We start from the raw sequence: 22,598 nt of genomic DNA, 5'->3' as shown, positions 1-22,598 counted from the left end.
CTGGCCCTGTTAATTGCTTTTAGGATAAGGACTGATGTGCTCATTTGGTATCAGGAGGTTACTGGGAAGTGGTTAAACCGCCGCCCCCGCCCCGCCTGGTCCCCACCGCGGCGAGAGGGGCTGTGAGGGCGGGTGGGCTCAGGGACGGGGCAGAGGTGAGGGAACAGGAGGGACACCTCTCTGAGGCGAGAGGGGCTGTGAGGGCGGGTGGGCTCGGGGACGGGGCGGAGGTGAGGGAACAGGAGGGACACCTCTCTGAGGCGAGAGGGGCTGTGAGGGCGGGTGGGCTCGGGGACGGGGCGGAGGTGAGGGAACAGGAGGGACGCCTCTCTGAGGCGGATGGGGTTGGGGGAGGGCCCGCGCCGCCATCTTTGGTGCGGCTCTCGACACATTCCGGTCACGGCAGCGCCGTCTTTGGTGTTGGCGCTCTCAGACTGAGGGGCAGGGCGGCGCCGGGAAAAAATCCCGTCCGGGTTTTCCCCCATTCCGCACTCCGGCCGAAATCCAGTCCGGGTTTTCCCCCATCCCATATTCTGGCCGGACTCCAGTCCGGGTTCCCCCCCCCCCCCCCCATCCCGGTTTCTCCCGGTGTTCCCGGAGGATGCGGTGGGACCGGCGGGACCCGGAGCTGTGCGGGGTCCGGCGGGAGGGGCTCGGCTCGGCTCCCCGGGCTCGCTGGGGAGCGCTCGGTGCCCGTTCCGTGCGGGGGCTCGTGGGGAGCTCCCCCTTCCTCGGGGAATGAGCCGTCCTGCGGCTTCTGAGCTGAGAAGCCAAAATACGAGGGTTTAGTGAAAACAAAGCCTGCCTTGAGTGTTGTATTTTGGGATGTCACAAAGGCAGTGGCTTCACCGATGGGTTGAAGTGGCTGTTCCTTCCCCTTTCTCCTCCCCCCCCCCCCCCCCCCCCCCCCCCCCCCCCCCAAATTGCTATCAAAAGTGTCAAGATACAAACTAAGGACTCTGAAGGCACAGGAAAGACTAATTATCTCAGCCCTGTGTTGTGGGCTGCCACTGATGGGCAGTAAATTACTTGAAGTTTTAGTGTGTAGTAGTTAATATATTACTGATTGAGTTATGAGACTTGTCATCCAAATTGAAAAAAAAAAAAAAGGTGTGTTTTTTTCTTCAACTAGGGATTCAGCATTTTAAAAGGAATGTCACTGCCTTAGCAGTACTGATCAGAAAATGAATATTTAAGTTTCTCTCCTGAGAAAAATACCTTCTTTCTTGTAGGGTGCACGAAGGAGATCTCACCGTTTGGTGTTCAGGGCAGATGATTAAACTTGCCTTCTGTGCAGTTTCACTCTCTTTGTAGGCAGTGCTGGGGAAATGCCGAGCTGTCCCTGCACTGCTGAAGCACCTGTGTGAGTGGGGAGGAGGATGTGGTGTGGTCTGACAGCTCGTGGCACGTGGCCCTTGGGGACGGGAGCTTTGTCTTCCCCCTGTGCACGATGCTCCTTGGGCTCTTGCTGGGAGGCTCTGAGCCACCTGGGGCTGAAACGTGTTTATTTGTGCAGCCTCCTGCAGGCTGCTCAGCCTGTTCTCCACAGCACAGCTGCCTCGCTGCTCTGCTGCTAACAGGGTGGATTAATTGCACCTCTGGAATTACCAGGGTTCTGTTGCATTCCTGCTGCTGGGAAGCAGGTGCTGACATTCAGCTCCGTGCCCCGCTGGATGGCCTGTGTTTCAAGAGCACCACATAAGCTCAACAAATCAGGAATTTCTGTGGAAGGTCTTTTAAATGCATGAATATTAAATTTTGTATCTGCTGGGGCTGTTGTAGGAAAATGTGTTTTGCAGGAAACTCTTTTGATGTCACTGCTGTCTCAGGTGGTGTTTGGTCCCACCGAAGTGGGGCAGCGACTCCGTTGGTACCTTCTTCTCAATCCTTCCTTTACAAAGGAGCAGCACAGTAACGCTGTCTCAGTCTGGACACCTTCCTCTTACACAGAATTGTGTGGAAAATCTGTCCATGTACCTATTTTTTTGCTTTTTCCTAGTTTCTCTGCTCCTGAAGGGCAACCTTCCTGGGTGGAAGGAGTTTTGATCTGCAGGTGACTTCCCAAGTGTAGGTTTGGTGTGGATACACTGAGGTGTTTCGGAGCCTGATGCGAAGCAGATTTGGCTCTGTTCTAATCTGTCCAAGAGCTTCAGATTTTGCAGCTGGAAGTACTGAGAAACCTGGGATTAGTATTACCTTTGAAGGGCCAGTGGGGAGCATCTGATTTCGTTTTCCTTGTTCATGGCATTCCAGAATAATCTTAGGGAGTCGCTCCTGTTGCTCCGTGCTGAGCCATGCTTCTTGAGGACACAGAGTTCTCTGCTGAATTCTTTTCTTAAAAACAGCCACTGCATGTAGCAGTGCTCTGCCCTTCGTGTATGTCCAGACAGGACGTGTGGATGAACACGAGCTCACCCTTGACTGTGTGTTTAATGCACCTTTGTTACTTCCACCAGTGTTGGCAGTGTGGATTATTCTCCAGAGGCGGAGTTGAAGGCACACGCTGGCTGTTACTTGTGAGTCAGGAGCTGGAGCGCAATTCCTTCTCTGCTTCAGGAAAAATTTGGAAGAGCTTTGCTTCTGACTTTCCAAAACATATTTTGAAACATAACTCAGTGGCAAGCTTTGTTTTGGAAGTGGCCTCGCTCCAGCAGTGGTTTTGTTGAGCGCTGTTTATCCCAATTCCTTCCCCGGCTTAATAGACTGAGAAAGTAAAAACTGTCGTGTGGGTGGGTGGTTGAAAGTCGGCCGTATGGATATTGCTGCAATTTGTGTTTCATAAATAGTGGTAGCTTGTGCGTAAGCCTGTAATTGACTGAAAATGCATTAAGAGATAGTGCGAGGGCTTGTCAGCTGCTGCTTAAAATCCATCACCGGGGCCTCCTGGGAGGAGGGGCAGATGGGCAGAAGGGAGTCATGCAAACTGTGCAGCATTCACCACTGTGCTTCGACTGTGCTTGAAGTTAGTGCTGTTAAATGTTTACTGAAGAAGGCAAAACTTAAACACTCGAGGAAAGAAAGCTGTCCAGTCTGCAGTGGGCCAGGCAACAGTGGTGTTAATTATGGCCTGTGTCTGAAAAAAATCTGGGACGGGTGAGTGGGATGTGGAAGGGCTGGAAAGAGATTAAACCATCAGAATTCCAGAGTTTTCAGTGTTTTGTGCAGGGAACGTTTCTGGCCTCTGTACAGCCAGCGGTGCTGGAGCTGCTCTGGAAGGTCGTCTTGCTCCCAGAGCTGCTGAACTTGCTGCTGCTCAGGGCACTCGTTGTGTATAGACCTGTCACTTAATTTGTCCTTAATTAGGCTCAGCAATTTGAGCTGTATGTTTTTGATATCTAATTGAGATAGGAGCAAAGCCAGGTGTTGGAGCTCTTGCAGGGTACGAGCACGTGTGTGTGTGGGGGGTGGTGAGTGGGGAAAGTGCTGCCTTTCAGCAGGGGAAAAGTCACCTCTGAAAAGGTAGAGTTGGAGGTGAACATCAGGAATAGTCCCTCCTACTGTCAGATTCAAATTTCCCAGGGGAAATGATCCAAATAGGATTCACTGTTTAAGCTGAATACTGTGAGAACGACTGGAAGGTGGATGAGGTTTGTTACTTTCTGTGGATATGTGGTCTTACACAAGAAATGTTTATGAGGGATGCCTTTCTGTGTTGCCAAGGTTGGGAAATGTCCAGTTTGATGGAAAGCTTTCTGGTGAATCTCCTTTGAATAAGGGGCAAAAGACAACCTTTTTGTCTTTTCTACATAAGTAAACTATTTTGATCTTTTTTTTTTTTTTTTTTTTTTTTTTTTTTTTTTTTTTTTTCCTTGCCTCTCTGGTTAAAGCTCTATTTTTGGAGAGTAAAGCCCGACTTTCCTGTGCTCCTTCAGTTGGGGGAGGGACCTGGTTTCACCCACGCCTGCAGCGTAGGGTCATGCAGCAACTTCAGGCCCTTTGCTACAAGCAGATGAATTTTCCAAGGATCCCAACCCACTGTAACCCCCAATCCAGCTCATCTTGGTGCCGACACCGGTGGCAGGAGGCAGCTTTGCAGTCCAGAAATGTGAATGGAGCCCTCCCCAAAATGGCCCGTGGTGTCCTTGGTCATCCAAGATCTGGCTGCGCTTGCCAAGTGTAAAAAGTGCCTTTTTCAGACAAGCTTTTATCGTTTGTGCTGAAAAAGGACTTGGAGGCTTCCTGTTCAGATAGGACTTTTGTGCTGGACATGGGATCTTTCCACTCCCCAGTGAATAAACACAGCTGGCTGTTTTTGGGAAACAGACTTAACGTCTTTGCATCAAAGCTGTACAAATACGGCAGCAAGCTGTACTGAATTATTGGATAAGGTTTTCTGACTTTTACAGTGTCTTAAAAGCAATCCAGTGGAAAAAAAAAAAAAAGGGCATTTTTTTACGAGGCTGCCTTCAGCCCGTGCAGGGGGAAATAAGTTTCTCCTCCTCCCCCGCCTTTGGAAACATGACTAAAACAAGCAGCCTCGATGACTTATCAATGTTGGATTATCATGCAATAATTTACTGGGCAACCTTTTGCTGTCCAGAGCCGCCCACGTACAGGAGTCAATGGTGCCTTTGTTTGCAAGAATGCATGATCTAATGGGGTGGTGGGAGTTCACCTTCGTTCCAGCACTCTCAAAGCTGTGCTCATTCCCCCAGTGTCCCAAACACGTTTCCTTCCTCTGTCCCCGTCTTAGGGCTCCCAGGAAAAAGCAACCCATGTTTATATCTCTGACAGGCACTTTTAAAACCCAGGCACCCCAAGCCAGAATCTTTGTTTTGGTGGAGCGTGGCTTAAGAGAAGGCTGTTCAAATCCTTCAGGCCTTTCTTGTTCGTCATACATGCGCATAAATCTTCAGGCTCTTCATGTGAGAGCAAGAAAATAAACCTAAGGTTTATTATTCCTGGTTTGTGTTCCTCTGAGGGCCAACACTTGGCACTTGAGAGCTGTCATCCGTGCTCCTGTGTGGGGAGTTATTTCCCCAGTGGAGTTCATCAGGAAGTCAAAATCCTTCATTTTCTTTCTTCAGATGCTGGATATTCCATTTGCTTGTGCAATACCATCCTCCTCCTCCTCCACAAATGTTCTCAGAAAAGCTGGGGAGTAGCTGCAAAGGACATTTGCTCCAGAGCTACAGAAATGTCCTGCTTTCAGTCATAAGTTTGGCTTTTTCTCGTGCACATGTGATGCAAGCGACATAACTTCGGGCTTACACGTCTTGCAGGTGCTGGGCTGTTGTTGTTTAATGAAACTGCTTCATTCCAAAAGAGCAAGTTTCTTAGGGTGTTTCTCACTCTCCTTCACTCCTTATAAACTGTCCTGCTCTTGTTGCCCATCTGCATGCTGGAACAGATGAGTGTCTTGAAGCATCAGTCTGCTTATAGCTGTGTGGTGGGAGGGGCTGATGGTTCAGGAAGGGGTAGAGTTGAGACAGGAGAAAGGGCAAATGGCACGGGCACCTTTCAGTCTGGGAAAGGTGGCATCTCCTCCTGGGAGTGACAGGGAAACTGGTCTGATGAGCAGAAGGAGATGCCAGTGGTGTTTGATTGCTCCCTGACCTGTCACTGCGAAATGGAAATGAAGTCCAGCCAGAAGGCACTAAGTAGGCATTATTTTGTTTCAGTGCTTTGAACCTTTGCTAAGGCGTGGGTTGTCAGTAGGTACCTGCATGAAAAACCTGCCCTGAAACAGCAGCCAACCAGAGGGGAAACCATTTCATTGCTGCTCAGTGGATTTTGCTGAAAACAAGTCTGCAGAGGCTTGGTTTGCTGCCCAGTTCAGTCTTCTCAGGTGGGTTAAAGTTTTTCCCTGGGCAGCTGAACTCAGTGGCTCTATTTTCAGGCTCACTGCTGGGAGGATCCCTGGAGGGGCTGCAGGGAATGCAGGAGGGGTAGTGTGGATTCTTCCCACGTGCAGGGAGTTGAGTGGACAGACAGGGAAGGAGAGGAGTGTCGTCTGGGCTTATCTCACCCAGGCATCTGCTCACAATTCACCACTTGTAGTCATGGTGCCAGCTGGCAGGACAGTTTTCCTGATGTAAATTATCCATCCGTTCTGAGGGGCCTGAATACAAGGATACCTTTTGTCTGTAGGGACGAATTCCTAACTTGGGGGGGGGGAAAGGGAGGAGTTTGTAAAGATCTAAATGGCATTTGCTTACATTTTTTCCAGTCTATCTTTATGGGTTTTCAGCGTGGCGCGTTTTCTGGTGGACCTTGGGATACACAATTAGGCGATAACCCTGCTGAGGAAGGGCTGTGATTGCTGGTGGCAGCATCTGAGCAGGTTGTTGGGGTGGAAGCATCCCCTGAAATCAAACAACTCTGAATGTTTTCAAAGCCACTGCTGCTGCCCCTCCAGGCAGCCAGGACTTGCTCTGTTGAATCCATAATTGCAATACTGCCTGGAAGGCTTGTAGATGTGCTTGCTTATTGTAGAGAAAGACATGAAAGGTTTTCCACTTCAGCCTGAATTGTCAGAAGGGGCTGGTTATCTTGTCACCTTGTCACTTGGCTGGTGGGCAGCTTCATGCCTTGGAAAAGATGCAGTTTTAAACAGCACAGCTCATGATTTTGAGCTCTGGGTGCTTTAAAGACAAGTCAGGTTGTGCTTATGGTTACTGATTCCAGCATGTGGAGTTCTTCCTGTAAAACAGATCTGCCACTTCTCAGTACACAGAAGGAAACATTATCTGAAATTTGACGCTATCAGACACTTCAGAACCAAACCGAGATCAAAATAATGACCAGCTTCTAGGAACAGGAGAACAGTGACTTTTTGTCTTTTAAATGAAGTGTTTAAAAGTGCCTTTCACCTGCTTATTGCTGTCACCATTTCTCACCGTAATAGCTGGGAATGTTTATTCAGCCCCGAAAGACTTGAAAGCAACCCGGGCTGCTTATCTTTGCTAGAAAAAGGCTCTGGAACCTCGAAGAGCTGCCAGGCTGCTCAGCAAAGGTTTTGTGAACGGTGGGGAAACGCGTTTATTTCTTTCCACAGCACACAGCCGCTGTCTGTGCATTAACTGCATTCCTCTTTCGTGCCATTAACTGCACTTCCCAAGGAGTTACGTTCCCAGCTGCCATATAAATGTCTTTATCACCTGGATTGCTCGGTCGGGGTGGGGGATTTTGAACGTGTTTGCCTTGGCCTGGCGTGTAAAACTGGAGGTGAAAAAGGGAGGGTCCTTCACCGTTCAGCACAAGGGGTTTCTGTGGAATGTGTTTTCATGCTGCCCAGAGTGCAGTTGGCATGTGCTGGGCCTCTAGCTGAGCTGGGATTTTTTGCGAGGAGCTGTGGAAGACCTTGCCCAGGAACAGGGATCATAATCCAGTTATAGTGGAGCGGAAAAAAAAAAAAAAAGAGTTCTTTTCCGGGACATGCAGGCTGTGACCCAGCCTGGAGGCAAAAGCTGAAAGCTCTGTGTGAGTGAGAGCACGCCCCCGGCCCCCTCTTCATTCCCAGCATTCTTTTGAAACATTTCCTCCCCAAAACCATCTCGATGAAGCCTTCACATGGGGGATTTTGCTTCACATCAAAGGAATGCAGTACCAGTGGAGGAAAACTAACCACTCCAAGTCAAAGGAGCAGGATATTCCTGACAATTCAGCTGACACAGCTTAATGGAGTGTTCTTCATTGTGTTGACTCTGGGCTTATTTTTTTTCCCCCTTCTTGAGTCATGGAATGGCTGCTCTTGCCTGATGTCTTCAGTATTTTAACTCATTGTGGAAGTTGTCTAGGGAAATCCCACCAGGGCAGACTTTCAGCCTTACATTTTGCTTGCCTTATATTTTTAGCGTGTGAGTTCAAAGAAAACTCTCTCATTAAGCTGTTGACAGTTTTCCTGTTAATAAAACCGTGATAGTAGGTCTGGTTTTTAGTTGCTGCCCATACAAGGTGTTGGTGAAGTTCTGGGATAGGCTGGCAAAGTTGCAGGTTGACACATACATACCCTGGAGTTTTCCTGCAGAACAATGACGAGGCAGTTGCTTTTAGGGTTCCTTACCTTTACCTGGAAAAAATGGGGATTAAATCGTGGATTTGTTTGGCATTCCTTTCTCGTGGACCTGAAGAAGATATTTGTGCATGGCCAGCCTCTTTGCTTCTGTCAGTTGTGAGTTTCTGTCCCTGAAACATATTTTGCCTTCAGTGAGCAGCTCTCTCTCTGAGTGTTGATCTCTTGGAGTTTCCAGCCCTTGTGGAAGGTGCCAGTTTGACATTAATGCTGTGATTGCTGCTTGCTTGTCCTCTGTATGTGAGAAGATCTCATTAAACAATCAACCCCAAACCAGCAGTGAGCAAGTACCGAACAAGAGCCACAGATTGTGAATGGTCTGGCTTCCAGTCTTGTGCTTAGGTCATCTGTTACCACACACATGACATAAACAAGGAAAGGGTTTTTTGGGGGAGATATTAGGGGGTTTGTATTTGTCCAACACCCCAGCTGTCCTGCATCTCACACACAGACAGTACCTCTTGGTGGGTGGCTCTAAACACAGGATGGGTCTTTTCCTATCCTGGGGACATGTAGTTTTTCAGGTGCTGCGTGTCTTGATCTTTGCTTTATTTTTTTTTTTTTTTTCCTGGCCTGTTGATTTCTGAACCCTTTGCCGTGCTTCTCCTGCTGCTTTGGTTCCTGGTGGCTGGCAGGCTCTGGGTGTGACGTGCCTGGGCCCAGTCTAACCAGTTAAAATTTAACATGGTGGAGTTCATTCATTTTACAAGTTGAGGTTAAATCCTTGTGACTCCTACAAGCTGAAAAAAACTGTTTCTCAATCAGCTGAGACTCTTCTAGCGGCTGTTGTTTTGGAACCAGTGGTGGCTTCAAGTTCTGCTTAGAGCAGTGTTTTTCTTGGAAGTGGTGGGAGCATAAAAGAGCGTGGCGGGGACTAAACACCCGAGGTTTTATTCCAAACAAACCTCACGTTGTTTCAGCGAGCCCCCTACGTGCTCCGGGGTGTCCTGATGGTACACAGCCTGTTTGCAGAGGTGGAGCAAGAACAGCTGGCACACATCTGTGCTCCTCCTCCTCCTGGGAACGTGCCCCTCCTCCAGGGGGAATGGTGGAGGGAGGTGGCTGAATGCTCAAGTCTCTGGAGAAGAATCCACGAGGGGGGACAATGTGCTGTCCTCCACAAACCTGTTAGGAGGTGAATAGAGGGCAGGGAGGTGGGTTTTTGTTTATCCTCCTAGCAAACATGGAATGTGGCTAGGTTGTAAATCACTGCACTCTGATCCAAAATGTGTCTTGGTGACTTGAAATATGCGGTCTGGGAAATTTAAACTTCGCTTTGGCTTTCCAGTGAGTGGAAGAGGTGTGTACTCAGTAATTCAGCGCTGGAAGAAAGGCTCTGTGAGTAATAGGAGTTTGAGATATTGTCTGCTTAGGGAGGAAGCAGAGGTACAAGCCAGACTTCTACCTCTCTGGTTAATACTGTTTCATTCATACATGTGTTTGGAACAAACACCATCAAATGTTAACTTGGGGCCTGGCCTTAGACACCCACAAACTGTTTGGGGGTTTGATGTAGTCTGTCATCAGACTACATCAGTCTGTCATCTCTCAACTTCTGCCTCCTCTTCCTTCACCTTGTCCCTGCTGGGCGGTTCAGTGCTGGACTGGAAGAGGCACTCCTGGCGTCCTGGGTAGCACTGGGAGATGTTTCCCCAAAGAGGGAACTGCGGTGCAGCTCCTCCCGTTCTCTCCCAGCCCCAGCCTTTCTCACGGCCGTGCCCTCTCTCCCGCAGGGAAGGCCTTCGACATCACGTACGTGCGCCTCAAGTTCCACACGAGCCGGCCCGAGAGCTTTGCCATCTACAAGCGCACGCGGGAGGACGGCCCCTGGGTACCCTACCAGTACTACAGCGGCTCCTGCGAGAGCACCTACCGCAAGGTCAACCGCGGCTTCATCCGCACCGGCGAGGACGAGCAGCAGGCGCTCTGCACCGACGAGTTCAGCGACATCTCCCCCCTCACCGGGGGCAACGTGGCCTTCTCGACGCTGGAGGGGCGTCCCAGTGCCTACAACTTCGACAACAGCCCTGTGCTGCAGGTGCGTGAGCGGGGCTAAGGAAGGGTGGGGTGGGCTGAGCTGGGCACTTTCACGTGTGGTGGTTGTGGATGGGTGGTGGTGGCTTTGTGCCTGCTGGGCTGGGCTGGGCTGCACTGCAGCCCTTGTTCATCATGAAAGGCCCTTGCACAGGTAGGTTGGGATGGACGTTCCTAAGAGGCGCTTTTGAGCTCTCGGCTCTGTTGTTTTCGGTACAGAAAGCAAAGCTGATGGCACTGAGGTTGGTTTGTCACTAGACATCGTGGAAGTCTTCAGAGGATGGGTGCAAATTTCTGCCTGTGGACATTTGTTGCTCTAGATACAAGGACAGAGGAAGGTTAAAGCCTCTGCTCAATTTATATTTGAGGCATCTTGTGTGTATAGTTTGAGTAGAAAAAAATTTAGAAATACGAGATTTTTCTAAACAAAGCATTACAGGAACCCCTGACCTGTTCTCTTACGTGTGTGTCGGAGCAGAGGAGATGGATTTTATCCACAGTGTTTTTCTCTTACAAGTGGCTTGGCAAGAGGGGTTTGGTTGGGTTTTTTTGTTGTTCACAGTGGTGTTTGGGCAGTGGTCAGGAGCACACTGGAGCAGCAGTTTATCTGGTTTACTTGCCACTTTCTGTGTTCTGCTTGGTGATTTCCCAACTTAAATTGCAACAAGGAGCTAAAGCTGTGGGGTTTGCACCACTGGGGCTCCTTGTCTTCCTTTCAGAGCTGTCATTGGCATCACTTCCCTTCCCTCTTAGAGTAGCAGGGGACAGACTGAGACGTGAGCACCCAGCAGGCTCGAGGCTCGCCTCTCTGATCCCTAGGCAGGAGAGCAGAAACTGGTGGGTCTTGTTTCTGCAAACAGAAATAAAGATTAATGGGAAAGGAAGAACTTGAGAAATGGAAAAGAACCAGTTTGGCCACCTCGTTGGTGCAGCCAACCCCTGCAGAAAACCACGTCTTATCGTTACGGTGAACGCAGAGATTTCAAGTCAGCCACACGTATAATTTTCTGATAGACTTCTCTGTTTTAGGCCTAGAGACCTGACTGCCAGTTTCCTAAAGTATGTACAAACCTCTGGTGTTGCTTTTCAGAACTGAAGTAAACGTGTCTTTCGTGCTTGGCATTTCCATGTGTGTAGGGCAGCGTTTGCAACTCGCTCAATCTTCCCGGGCTGGCCGAGCAGCGGTGCAGCTGCAGCACAGCTGTATGTACAGTTGTGTTCTTCTTGTGTTCTTCTCTTACGGCACTGCAAAGCTGTAATAAAACCAGGGAGGTGCCAATGATAGCCGTGGGCTGATGTGAAATTTGGGGGCAAGGCTGCGTTTGCTACCTGTGGCTGGAGGAGGGCGGGTCGGTGCATTGAAGATGCTGTGTAAATATTATGAAAAACTCTTGTGCTGCGAGTCAGATCTGCCTGTCTGTTTGTCTTCCTCAGCCTCCCCCGGCCTTGTCCATCTGTCTGTCTGTGACTTTCAGCCTGGTGCAGCATGTCTGCAGACAAGTGCAGCCTAAAGCTTTTCCCTTTGGTGCTGCGTAGCTTTGCAGGAGCTCTGCAGGCAGGCAGATCCCTGCAGTTAGCAAGCTGGCATAATCACCTGCGCTGCACTTCTTGCTGGAGAGGTTGCCCGCTGCTTCCCAGCTGAGAGCAGTCAGGATGTGGAGAGGCACTGGAAAGGGTATCCAGAGAGGAGTGGGGGCCAGGAAACTCACTGGAACCAAGAGGATACGGTGTAAGGCCTCTGGGGCAGGGGCGTGTGAGGCTGCGAGGGGCAGAGGGGGAAAGGATGAGGAAGGAACGTGCTGATTGATGAATGGCATTCCTTAATAGACCTGCTAATGACACAGCACTGCTGTGCTCTCCAGAGGGATGTTGGATGTTTCATCTGATGGGATTTCTCTCTGCTCTAGGAATGGGTGACGGCTACAGATATTAGAGTGACCCTCAACCGTCTGAACACATTTGGAGATGAAGTTTTCAATGACCCAAAAGTTCTCAAGTCTTACTACTATGCAATTTCTGACTTTGCTGTGGGTGGTAGGTGAGTAGACAATAAAACTCGTACTTACTTAAAGCTTTTGGTCAGGTTTTGGTTATACTCACATGATATCATTAGGCTCTGATCTTTACTGACCGTCCTAAACCAAAAATGCAGTAGAATGAATTTTACGTAGCTTGCAGACACTGTGCATAAGCTTTTGTGGCTGTAATTTCAGGGCTGACAAGACACTGAATATTTTTTTCCCTTCATTAGATGAAATATTAAGTGATTTGGGAGGGTGGAGGTTGGAAATAGTAACAGAAATATAAAACAGAAGAAGAATTTTTTTTCCTGCCCTGTGCTTTGTGTAACTTTTAAAATATGGTTTTAATTGTTCTCTGCCTTTATCTGTAGCTAGAAAAACAGTAAGTAGAAAATCTCAATGTCTCTTCTTCACATATGTTTCGGGAACTATCTCCTGTGAAGATCTGGAGCACTGTAGGACATGGTTGTGGTTGTCTGTTCCTTTTGCCAAAGCCTACTGCAGAATGTTTAAACCTCAAGTAGTTGATGACAAAATGTTTTAATAAACAGAGCTGAGACCAGTGCAGTGTTTTGGACTGTTTGCAGAGACCAGTCCTGAGCCTGGGATTTGGCCACGTGGGGATTTGTGCTGGCTGTACCACCGGTCTTGGAGGTCCCTGGACTTCTGTGTTAGTCACCTCTGTGCTATTTAATTTCTTGCTGATACCACAATAGCCCACACCCAGTGAGCACGCCGTGTTCTGGGCTCTCACCAGGGAGAAGCTGTGCAAAATGTATTAACCAAACGCCAACCAAACCTTTGCTTCTCCTACTCAGCTCACTCTAAAGACTGCAAAGGAGTTGGTGAACTTTCTCCCACTCCTAAATGCCTATCTGAAGTGTTCTGCACCTCTTTGTTTTGTAGAATGGTTTGGTTTGGAAGGGACCTTCAGAGACCATCCAGCCCCCACTTTGGAGAGGGACATCTTCCACTAGCCCAAGTCCCATCCAACGTGACCTTGAGCACTTCCAGGGCTGGGGCAGCCACAGTTTCTCTGGAAGCTCCTCATCACCTTCATTGCAGAGCATTCCTTCCTTATGTCTGATCTCAACCCACCCTCCTTCAGTTTAAAACTATTGCCACTTGTCCCATCACTACAGGACCCGGTTAAAAGTCTCTCTCCATCTTGCAACCCCCCTTTAGATATTGGAAGGCCTCCATAAGATCCCCCTGGAGTCTCCTTGTTTTGAGTTCTCCCTCACTTTTGCTGTGACCCTCTGCCTTTGGATTTGTGTCTCATCTCAGACCTTCGGATCTGGTCCCTGTTTTGGGGGATGGCTCCGTGAGTCACCTGGATCCCCAAGAGTTTAATTACCTGTTCCTTGCCTCTCGTTGACCAGGTGCAAATGCAACGGGCACGCCAGCGAGTGTGTGAAGAACGAGCTGGGGAAGCTGGTCTGCAACTGCAAGCACAACACCTTTGGGGTGGACTGTGAGAAGTGCCTTCCCTTCTTCAACGACCGTCCCTGGAGGAGAGCGACAGCAGAGAGTGCCAACGAGTGCCTGCGTACGTGTGGCCACCCTTCAGGGGACAGCTGTCTCCTCTGCCTCTGCTGGGGGACAGAGGCTGGCCCTGTGTGGTTGCAGTTACCTCAGTTGCCGTCAGTCAGTCAATGGGACTGTTAGTTGTTCTGTTCCTATCCTGTAGGAGCTTTCTGCTGGATCCCTAGGAAAGGGGCAGCTCCCTTCTGGAGAAGGATGGGAGAGACATTTAGGTGTGCTGCAAAAATGTAGAGTCTTGTACTTCCTGGCACCCACAGAAAAGAAGTGTGTATTTAGGATGCTGGAGTATAATTGCCCTTATGAAAGCTTCTCATTTAGCATCTGCTGACTTACCCTTGTACTTGGGTTAATGTTTCTTACAGTTAATTGTTAACTGTTAGTTGTCAGCTGTTTCGTCCCATTTTGAGGTTGTTGCAGCAGTTCTGGACTGAAAATGCAGCTCTCTGTCATGGAACACCAGTTTGCTTGGGTTTGTGTCCCAGACCACAGCTCCTGGTAGTTTACTTTATGGGGAAGCTTTTTCAGACAGAAAAGCTTTCTTCCTGTCTGACCTCTGTGTGTCTTGATCAGTCCCAGCTGTCTGGTCAGGACCTTTGTCTTCCCCTCAACAGGCTGGTGAAACTGGGTTGTCCTGCTGCCTGGACAGATGGGATTTGCAATCCAGGGGAGAGACTCTCCTTACAGCCTGGAGTAGCCTCGCTGTTACCTTCTCATGCTTGTTTGGATGATGGAGATTGGTATTGCTGCGTGGGAGGGCAGCGTTTTGGCTGCAAAGGGTGGTGTACAAGGCTGCAGCCTGGTGTGCAAGGGAGTGGAGTAGGAAGCGCTGGTTTTCTTGGGGATGTAGATGAGAATGGTGCGTTTCATCCTCACAGCCTCATCCAGCCACCACAAAAAGGCGCTTCTCCCTTTCAGCCTTCATGCTGCACAAACGCCTCGGGGCTCAGGATGGTTTAAAACCTCCTCTGCCTCTCAGTACTGAGCTTTGCAGGGTTCTGCGCTGTCAGTTACCGGTGGCCCCTTGTCTTTGCAGCTTGTGACTGCAGCGGGAGATCCCAGGAGTGCTACTTCGACCCCGAGCTGTACCGCTCCACGGGCCACGGCGGCCACTGCACGGGCTGCGCCGACAACACGGCCGGCCCGCACTGCGAGCGCTGCAGGGACGGCTTCTACCGCCTGGGCAGCGACGAGGGCTGCCAGCCCTGCAGCTGCAACCCCGTGGGTAAGCCCTGCCTGCTGCAGCCCTCCAGGCACAAACCCTTAGTTGCTTATTTCTTGCTTTATTTTATTTTTTTATCTTCTGCATGTGAAATGTTTTATCGCGTTGAGTTTTGGTTTGAGCTGTCCTCGGATTGGGTGCTTCACCCCTGACGCACTTAACTCCTTCAGATGTATTCTGAAGGTTTGCTTGGTTGTTTGTTTTTTTTTTCCCCACTGTGTATGTGTTGCCGTGGACGCTCCCAGTACTAAAGAACTCATTTAAATTCTTAATAACCGAGATGATATGAGTGGATATTTCGGGAAGTTGTTCATACTGAGGAATTGTAGTGAACTTTAGCTGCTGCATCACTTTCTCCTGCTGAGTGTCCAGGCACTATAAATACAAACCAGTGAAACATTAAACACAAAAGGGGTGGGGATGAGATAAAAACAAAGTGAACTCAAAATATGTAGTTAAACTCCTTTTTTTTATTTAAAAAAAAAATAAATAAAAGAAGGTGAGGGGAATTCTGGCAGGAGAACAAATCTTTTGTTGTCAAGGGAACCACTTGACCTGTAAGGAATGATCCCATAACTACACCAGCCCGCAGTAATTAAGGGGGAAGGAGAGAAAAGGGTAACACATAGTAAGGTATGATGTGAGGTTTCAAAATAGAGGAACTGGAATAAGTAATTGCTTGCAGCATGCCCTAAAAGCAGCCAGGGAGAGGTCTGCCAGGGTGCATCTCCTATCTAATTTGGTCAGAGAGTTGTACAGTTGTGAAATTTTTGACCAATAAAGGCCCTTTCTTCTTCTATTTGCTCTTCCAGGTCGTGTCAGACTTTATTTAAAGATGGGTGAGGGTTGGTGTCAGCTGAGACAGTGGAGAAGATGCAGGGAGGTGACCTCTCAGGTCTTTAGGGACAGCTTTCAAAGGGCTTTATAACTTAGCCATCAGCTTGTATCCCGTGGCACATTGGCACCCAGGGTGTATTTGAATCCCCTGGATATGTTTAGATTGCTATTTTTTGTCTGAGTGCTGTTTTTTCCTAAATAATCCTGAGTGGGACTGCAAAGGGGATTTGAACCTTGGCTGTATATGGTAAAGGTTTTGTGAGTTCTTCTATCCTGTCCAGCCTAATCATCTTATAACTCTTCACTTTGCTGTAATCTTCTGGTGTGGATTGAAGTGGAAACAAGCAACTATTTCTGTATATTAAAACGTTTTTCTCCTGGGAGTTAACTCCTGGAGTGCTGACAGCTCCAAGACTGCTTAGGAGAAAGCATTTTGTCCACCGTGGATTAAAGAAACCTGCTCCTGCGTTTTGTGCAAGTGCTCTTGGACAGAGCAGTACTGAGGAAGGTGTCCTTCCAAAAATAAAGAGTTTTGCTCAAGAGTTTGTTAAGAGTTCATAGTGGCACATTGCAGCCTCGCTCTGAGGAGGCAATTTAGTCTTTAAATCCTCCTTGGGAATTGAGGGAGGAACTTGGAGCGTGACAGGGAGAGGTCAGGATATCCCCTGGCAAAGGGGAGATGGTGATTAGGGGGAACACGGGGAATTCAGGGAATAAAATGTCGGAAATGGTGTGTTGCAGGATAAAACAGGCACGGAATTAGAAGCATGCAAAGGTGAGTGTTAATGAAGCAGGAATAAGGACAAGGATGCGATTTGAAGTTAAAATTATATATTGAAAGGTTGGTTGGTAGGAATCAAAGGCTGAGTATAGTTTGGGAAAACTAGATAACAAGTCATCTGTCTTACAGCACCAGGGGAATAATCCCTGTGAGCTAGGGGCAGCTTTTAGGTAAGCTGTCACACAGCTTGAAGCTGTGCTTCCCACTTTCTTCTCCCTTTTTGTGAAGTTTCAGAGCTTGGAGGCTGATAGAGCTGTGTGTGTGTGTCCCTGCTGTCCCCACAGGCTCCCTCAGCACACAGTGTGACAGCTACGGCCAGTGCAGCTGCAAGCCCGGCGTGATGGGGGACAAGTGTGACCGCTGCCAGCCGGGCTTCCACTCCCTCTCCGAAGCTGGGTGCAGGTAGGGGGGACTGCAGCTCTCTAAAGTAAAGCTGCACCCTTTGGAAAACTTTCCCTGTGTGGCTCTGAACGAGTTGTCCTCTCTCCTGACTGTGGCAGGCCCTGCTCCTGCAATCCAGCTGGCAGCACAGGGGAATGCAACGTGGAGACGGGGCGCTGTGCGTGCAGGGACAACGTGGAAGGCTTCCACTGCGAGAGGTGAGCTGCTCCTCCCGTGGGCCTCGTGTCAAGAATGAGAAACATTCGAGAGGTGACCCGGGGTTAAGCGTCAGGGAAATGAGTTCTCTTTCCTTCGTGTCTTCAGGTGCAAACCTGGATTTTTCCATCTGGATTCCTCCAACCCGAGGGGCTGTACCCCCTGCTTCTGTTTCGGACACTCTTCAGTCTGCACCAGTGCTGTGGGCTACAGCATCTACAGCATCACCTCCGACTTCCAGTTCGGTAAAATTGCCTTCCTTTGTACCTCTCGTTGGGCTGTGGACTCAAGTCAGAAGCTATTAAAAAAAAAAAACAACTCCTTCCTTTCGAATCTTGGGCAGGCAGGTCCAGGATCCCTCCTTTGGAAGCTGGAGCTTCTATGTCTGCAGCTTGTTTGTTCAGCTAGTACGAACTCACAGCTCTGGCTTTGGGCAGTTATTGTACACCAGGCAGGTGCAAGTGGGAATTGCAAATGCAAAGCTTTTCTAACCTGAGAGGTGTGCTGGCAAGAGAGCATTTCCTCAGTTTTAGAACCAAATCAGGAGTTTCTGATTGACAGGATTAAAATCACTTCAGATTTGGAGTTTAAGTGGCTCTGAATAAAACACAGTCGTGTTTCCAGTGAGTCTGTAAGCTCAGGAAAAACCTTTTTTTCTCATGCAGCCAGTTTCCTGTGTATGCGTGTTTTCATGCTGCGTAGTCTGAAAAGAACATCTTTTTAATTAAAATTCCACTGGAGAACAGTTCATACAAAGGCTGCAACTCTCAACAAGTCGTAGGGGACTGCAGGTTTTTCCGTCCCTGTTTAAGCTCTTTAGAACTAAAGAAGGTTTTGAACGAGTAAGTCGTCATAGGGCTCAAAGTTCAGAGGGTTCAAGTCAGCGCAGGGGTTGGGGGTTTAAACAGTAAAGGTGATGTTTGTTACCTAAGTTCTTCTGCGCAACTGCTCTCTGCAGCCTGTCAGTGCCCGTGCACAGGCTGTGGAGTCGCTAATATACAAACAGTGCGACGTGAGAAGTTGTGTGCGAAGCCACGTCTTCTGAGGGTGTTAATTCTGGCACGTGTGCTCTTGCAGGAGAGGACGAGTGGCGTGCTGAGCAGCGCGATGGCTCGGAAGTGTTGCTGCGGTGGAGCGCGGAGAGCCGGGATGTCTCGGTGATCTCGGACACCTACTTCCCCATGTATTTCGTTGCGCCACGTAGGTCACTCCAAAAAGCGTGGCTTTCTGTGCTGCTTGCGTGCCCTTTCCCGTTCCCTGACTGTAAAGGGTTTCTTATCCTTTCCAGGCAAGTTCTTGGGCAACCAGGTTTTGAGTTACGGGCAGAACCTGAGCTTCTCGTTCCGCGTGGACAAACGGGACACGCGGCTCTCCGCAGAGGACCTGGTGCTGGAAGGGGCCGGGCTGAGAGTGTCGGTGCCGCTCATCGCCCAGGGCAACTCTTACCCCAGTGAGAGTGCCCAGACCTACACCTTCAGGTACGGTGGGCGCAGCCTGGGTGTGCCCCTGGCCTACTGAGCTCTCGAGGAAACCAGGATCATTAATTTTAGCTCGGAAGAGGGTTCTTATCGGGGTGATTTTCGCTCGCTGTCAGGTAGCCTTGCATAAGCGCACGCAGAGGATGTTGTAAGAGCATTCCACCCTTGGAAAGGGTGCAGCTGTTAACATCTGAAAGCTGTGCTGATGATGCATGGCCCTTCTCCCTAGGCTCCACGAGGCTACAGATTACCCATGGAGGCCCGCTCTTACAGCGTTTGAGTTCCAGAAGCTTCTCCACAACTTGACTTCCATCAAGATCCGCGGGACGTACAGCGAGAGAAGTGAGTCGCTGAGCAGAACACCCCAGGAGAGGGGAGGGGGTGGACTCGTTGGTCTGGTGCTTGGGGTTACTTCATTGTGAGGCTGTGAATAGCTGGGGTAGCTTATTGGGCAGAGCTTTGTGCCAGTGGATTTTCACCTGGTCTTCCTGTGTAATGGCTTCTCCCAGGCCTCATGAAGAGGATATGGGGAAGCAAAGTGCTGTCTTTGAGAGTCTGGAAGCTCAAAACTCATTACCTGCTGATTCTTTGTTTCTAAACATGGGGATTTTGCTGTGTTGCAGAGCTGCTGTCTTCCACACTGATAAAAATACATAGTAAAGAGACGTGGTAGGAGAGATGCAGGGAGTTTACAACACAGTTTTTGCTACACTAGGAGTGGGTACATCCCCCCTGTTTCCAGGTCTTGCCTTGGCACGACAGATGGGAAGGATGGCGTCTTGAAAGTGCTGCCAGTGCAGAACTGGAGTGAAAACTCTTTGCAATGTGGGTTTATAAGAAGTCAGGCATGAATTAGGAGCAAAAATGTGTCCTTGGGTGGTGTTGAGTGATAAAGAATTTTTCAGAAAGATACAAGGGCTGGATTTGCATTTGGGGAAGGTTGGAAAGCTGCAGATGTTTTCAGTAGGGATGGCTTGTGAAGAGGAATGCGGGGTTGTGAAATGGAGGGGAGGAAAGATGTGGAGCAATATGAGGAAGCTGAGGCTCTGCTCGGTGCACTGGAGCTGCTGCAGTGGTACAGTCACAGCGGTATAAGTTAAAAGCCAACTATGTTGTGTCTGGGCTCTGTTTTGCCCCAGGGAAAGGGGCTGGGAGAAGAGGGGGGAAGTGCTGAAATGCTGGAGGAACGAACGGCTAGAGAGGAATAGCTGAAGAGCTCGCCCTCAGGTGTGTTTTGCAGACAGTGTATTAAAATTGCTGGAGAGGTGGTCTGTCCTGTCTTGAAAGACAGGAATTGGTTCTGGTATTTGATGTGGAAATGGAACCCGTGCCCATGTAAAATATAACTTAATTTTAACTGACTGTACTCGCTCACCTGCTCTTCTCAGCATCCTCCTCTGTTACTCTCATCTTTCCTGCTCTGCACATGCCCTTCACGTGGACTCTTTTCTTACATGTCTAAACCTTCCTGGAGGATTTTGCTTCTTGATCCCCCTCTCCACCTGCGAGCACCCACCCCTCTGTCCTTTGTACCATTCAGCTGTGTGTTCTGGGAGGTGCTGGTGAGAGCCTTTGTGGTTTACAAAGAATTTCCCCGTTGGTGCCTTCTAGGTGCCGGCCACCTGGATGACGTCACCATCACGAGCGCTCGTCCCGGACCCGGCGTGCCCGTGGCATGGGTGGAGAGCTGCTCCTGCCCCGTGGGGTACGAGGGGCAGTTTTGTGAGCGCTGCACCTCCGGCTACCGGCGAGAGACCCCGAGCCTGGGGCCCTACAGCCCCTGCGTGCCCTGCGCGTGCAACGGGCACAGCGAGACCTGCGATCCCGAGACGGGTGAGAGGGGCTGGCGATGACGGGGAGGGCGACTCTTCCTTTCTAGGGTTGGACGAGGAAGCAAAACCCACTGTTCCCTCTCTGTTCCAGGCACGTGCAACTGCAGGGATAACACGGCGGGCTCTCACTGTGAGAAGTGCAGGGACGGCTATTACGGTGACGCGACGGCCGGCACAGCCTCGGACTGCCGGCCCTGCCCCTGCCCGGGCGGCTCCAGCTGTGCCATCGTGCCCCGCACCAAGGAGGTTGTGTGCACCAGCTGCCAGGCTGGCACTACAGGTGTGTTACTACACAAAAAGCTGTCTCCTGCATCCACGTGCTTGTGGGAACGTGTCTCCTGCCTGTTCCGGGGCTCTGATCCACAGTGTGAAAGCTGCTGTGTCTTCTGGTTCCAACCCTTCTCCTTTTCCTCAGCCCTATTTTCTGTCCTGTGGGAGGCCAAGGGCTTCCCATGTTCCTTGTGCCTGTCTCTTGAGAACAAAAAAAGGCTTGGTCTGTGCAAAGGCTGACCGTGTCTGTGCTGTGTGTAGGTGAGCCATGCTGGTTTCTCTGGTAATTGCACGGTGTTGGGCAGCAAACAGATTTAAAAGAGCCAGGGAGGTGGGTCAGGCTGAAGTAAAATTAGAAGATGCAGTTTGCCAGCCAGGGAGGCACTACAGGATGCTTCCTAGGAAAAGCAGGAAGGCTGCAGTGACTCACAAACACACTGCCCAAAAAAATACAAGATCAAACTAGTGCCCAGCAGTTTTAAAGAGAAATATATGAAAGGATAGAGATCTTTTTTTCTTAGCAATAAGCTGTGAAGTCCAAGCATGCAGGTGAGTGGTTAAGCAGTTGTTTTGTTCTGCCTGCCAACAGCAAAGAAGCCTTAGGATGGCTGGCAGCCTCCTCCCTGCTTCTCTGCTGATTTTATGCTTGGCATGGCAGAGTCTAAAGTCCAGAATACCTGTAAATGCTTGACGTGCTTAGAAAACCCCCTGACCAAGCAGCTCCTGGGGGTTCCCATGGGTGCCACTGAACCAAAGAGCAGTCCAGGGGCCCAGACTGCAGCAGCTCTGGTGTCTGTACAGGCTCGTATTTACTTGTAACTGTGTGATTGCACAGGAGCTCCACCTGTCTCATGGCACCTTTCTGGGATGTGAGGGGAAAGGGGGTTTGTGTGCAAGAACTGCCTAACAAATGGAATTTATAGCTGGCTGGGGAGGTCAGATCTGCAGTAAGTGTAGGGAGCTGCTGAGTTGGATGCTGCAGTGGCTGCCCATGGAGGTTTGGCACATCTCGTTGGCAGTGGAGCTTCCTGGAGCAGTGATGCCCCACGGAGCTTTACCTGTTTGGAACTCCTAAATTTACAACAGATTACAGCAAACAGGTTTGGCTTAAAGGGATATTAGGAAGAAAATTTTTTACAGAGAGAGTAATCAGGCATTGGAATGGGCTGCCCAGGGAGGTGGTGGATTCACTGTCCTTGAAGGTTTTTAAGATGAGACTGGATGTGGCATCAGTCTGGTAACCATGGCAGGGTTGGACTTGATGATCTCAGAGGTCTTTTTGCAACCCGGTTGATTCTGTGATTCTATGACAGGAGGGAAAGGAGGAGTGGAAATGATTCATAATGCAAAGTTCCAGTGAAAAAGCAGCTTGAATTTAGACATGGGGAGGGATTTGTGTCTGACCCCAGTAGGAGGGTGGAAGTGCAGGAAGCTGGAAAGCTTTTGGAAAGGGACTGCAAAGGAGATCCTGTGTGAGGTGGCAGCAGAGTGCTTCCTGCTGCAGCACCTGAGTCTGTGCTGTGTCCCAGGCAAGAGGTGCGAGCTGTGTGACGACGCCTATTTCGGGGACCCGCTGGGCGAAAACGGCGCCGTGAGGCCCTGCCGCCTGTGCCAGTGCAACGACAACATCGATCCCAACGCCGTGGGCAACTGCGACCGTCAGACCGGAGAGTGCCTCAAGTGCATCCACAACACCGCTGGCTTCTACTGCGACCGCTGCAAGGACGGCTTCTTTGGCAACCCCCTGGCCCCCGACCCCGCCGACAAGTGCAGAGGTCAGAGCTGGCTCCTTGTGCATTTTACAGTGGTTTTGTCCCCAGAGAGATGCTGTTAGGACACAACGCCAGGCTGTTGCTTGTGCCCGTCAGCTGCGACGCGTGGTGGTGGTTTGGTGGTTCAAGCTTGTTACAATCCTTGTGTTTGTGGGCGCTCACTGCCACCGAGGCAAAAGCACTGTGCAGTGCAGGGGC

General features: G+C 49.9%; 1 protein-coding gene across 2 annotated transcripts in view; it reads left to right on the top strand.

The window, feature by feature from the left end:
• Positions 1 to 22,598, top strand: part of LAMC1 (laminin subunit gamma 1) — a 60,358-nt gene that overhangs the window by 27,284 nt on the left and 10,476 nt on the right. For both annotated transcript variants that reach the window (XR_003572258.1, XM_027892884.1), the window contains exons 2-14: positions 9,748 to 10,052; positions 11,956 to 12,086; positions 13,452 to 13,618; positions 14,648 to 14,836; positions 16,736 to 16,853; positions 16,952 to 17,050; positions 17,157 to 17,293; positions 18,126 to 18,243; positions 18,332 to 18,526; positions 18,756 to 18,868; positions 20,138 to 20,359; positions 20,450 to 20,638; positions 22,158 to 22,403. Coding sequence is in view for 1 of the 2 variants with exons in the window: in XM_027892884.1 (XP_027748685.1) it covers positions 9,748 to 10,052; positions 11,956 to 12,086; positions 13,452 to 13,618; positions 14,648 to 14,836; positions 16,736 to 16,853; positions 16,952 to 17,050; positions 17,157 to 17,293; positions 18,126 to 18,243; positions 18,332 to 18,526; positions 18,756 to 18,868; positions 20,138 to 20,359; positions 20,450 to 20,638; positions 22,158 to 22,403 (2,229 nt within the window). In the remaining variant the exon portion in view is untranslated. The remainder of the gene's footprint in view (positions 1 to 9,747; positions 10,053 to 11,955; positions 12,087 to 13,451; positions 13,619 to 14,647; positions 14,837 to 16,735; positions 16,854 to 16,951; positions 17,051 to 17,156; positions 17,294 to 18,125; positions 18,244 to 18,331; positions 18,527 to 18,755; positions 18,869 to 20,137; positions 20,360 to 20,449; positions 20,639 to 22,157; positions 22,404 to 22,598) is intronic.

The sequence above is a fragment of the Empidonax traillii genome, unplaced genomic scaffold (assembly GCF_003031625.1).
Source record: "Empidonax traillii isolate 1590-97213 ecotype Southwest subspecies unplaced genomic scaffold, ASM303162v1 scaffold372:size565953, whole genome shotgun sequence".
NCBI classification, from domain to species: Eukaryota; Metazoa; Chordata; class Aves; order Passeriformes; family Tyrannidae; genus Empidonax; species Empidonax traillii.
Note: the sequence above shows the minus strand (reverse complement) of the source record. Positions and strands in the feature narration are given on the sequence as shown.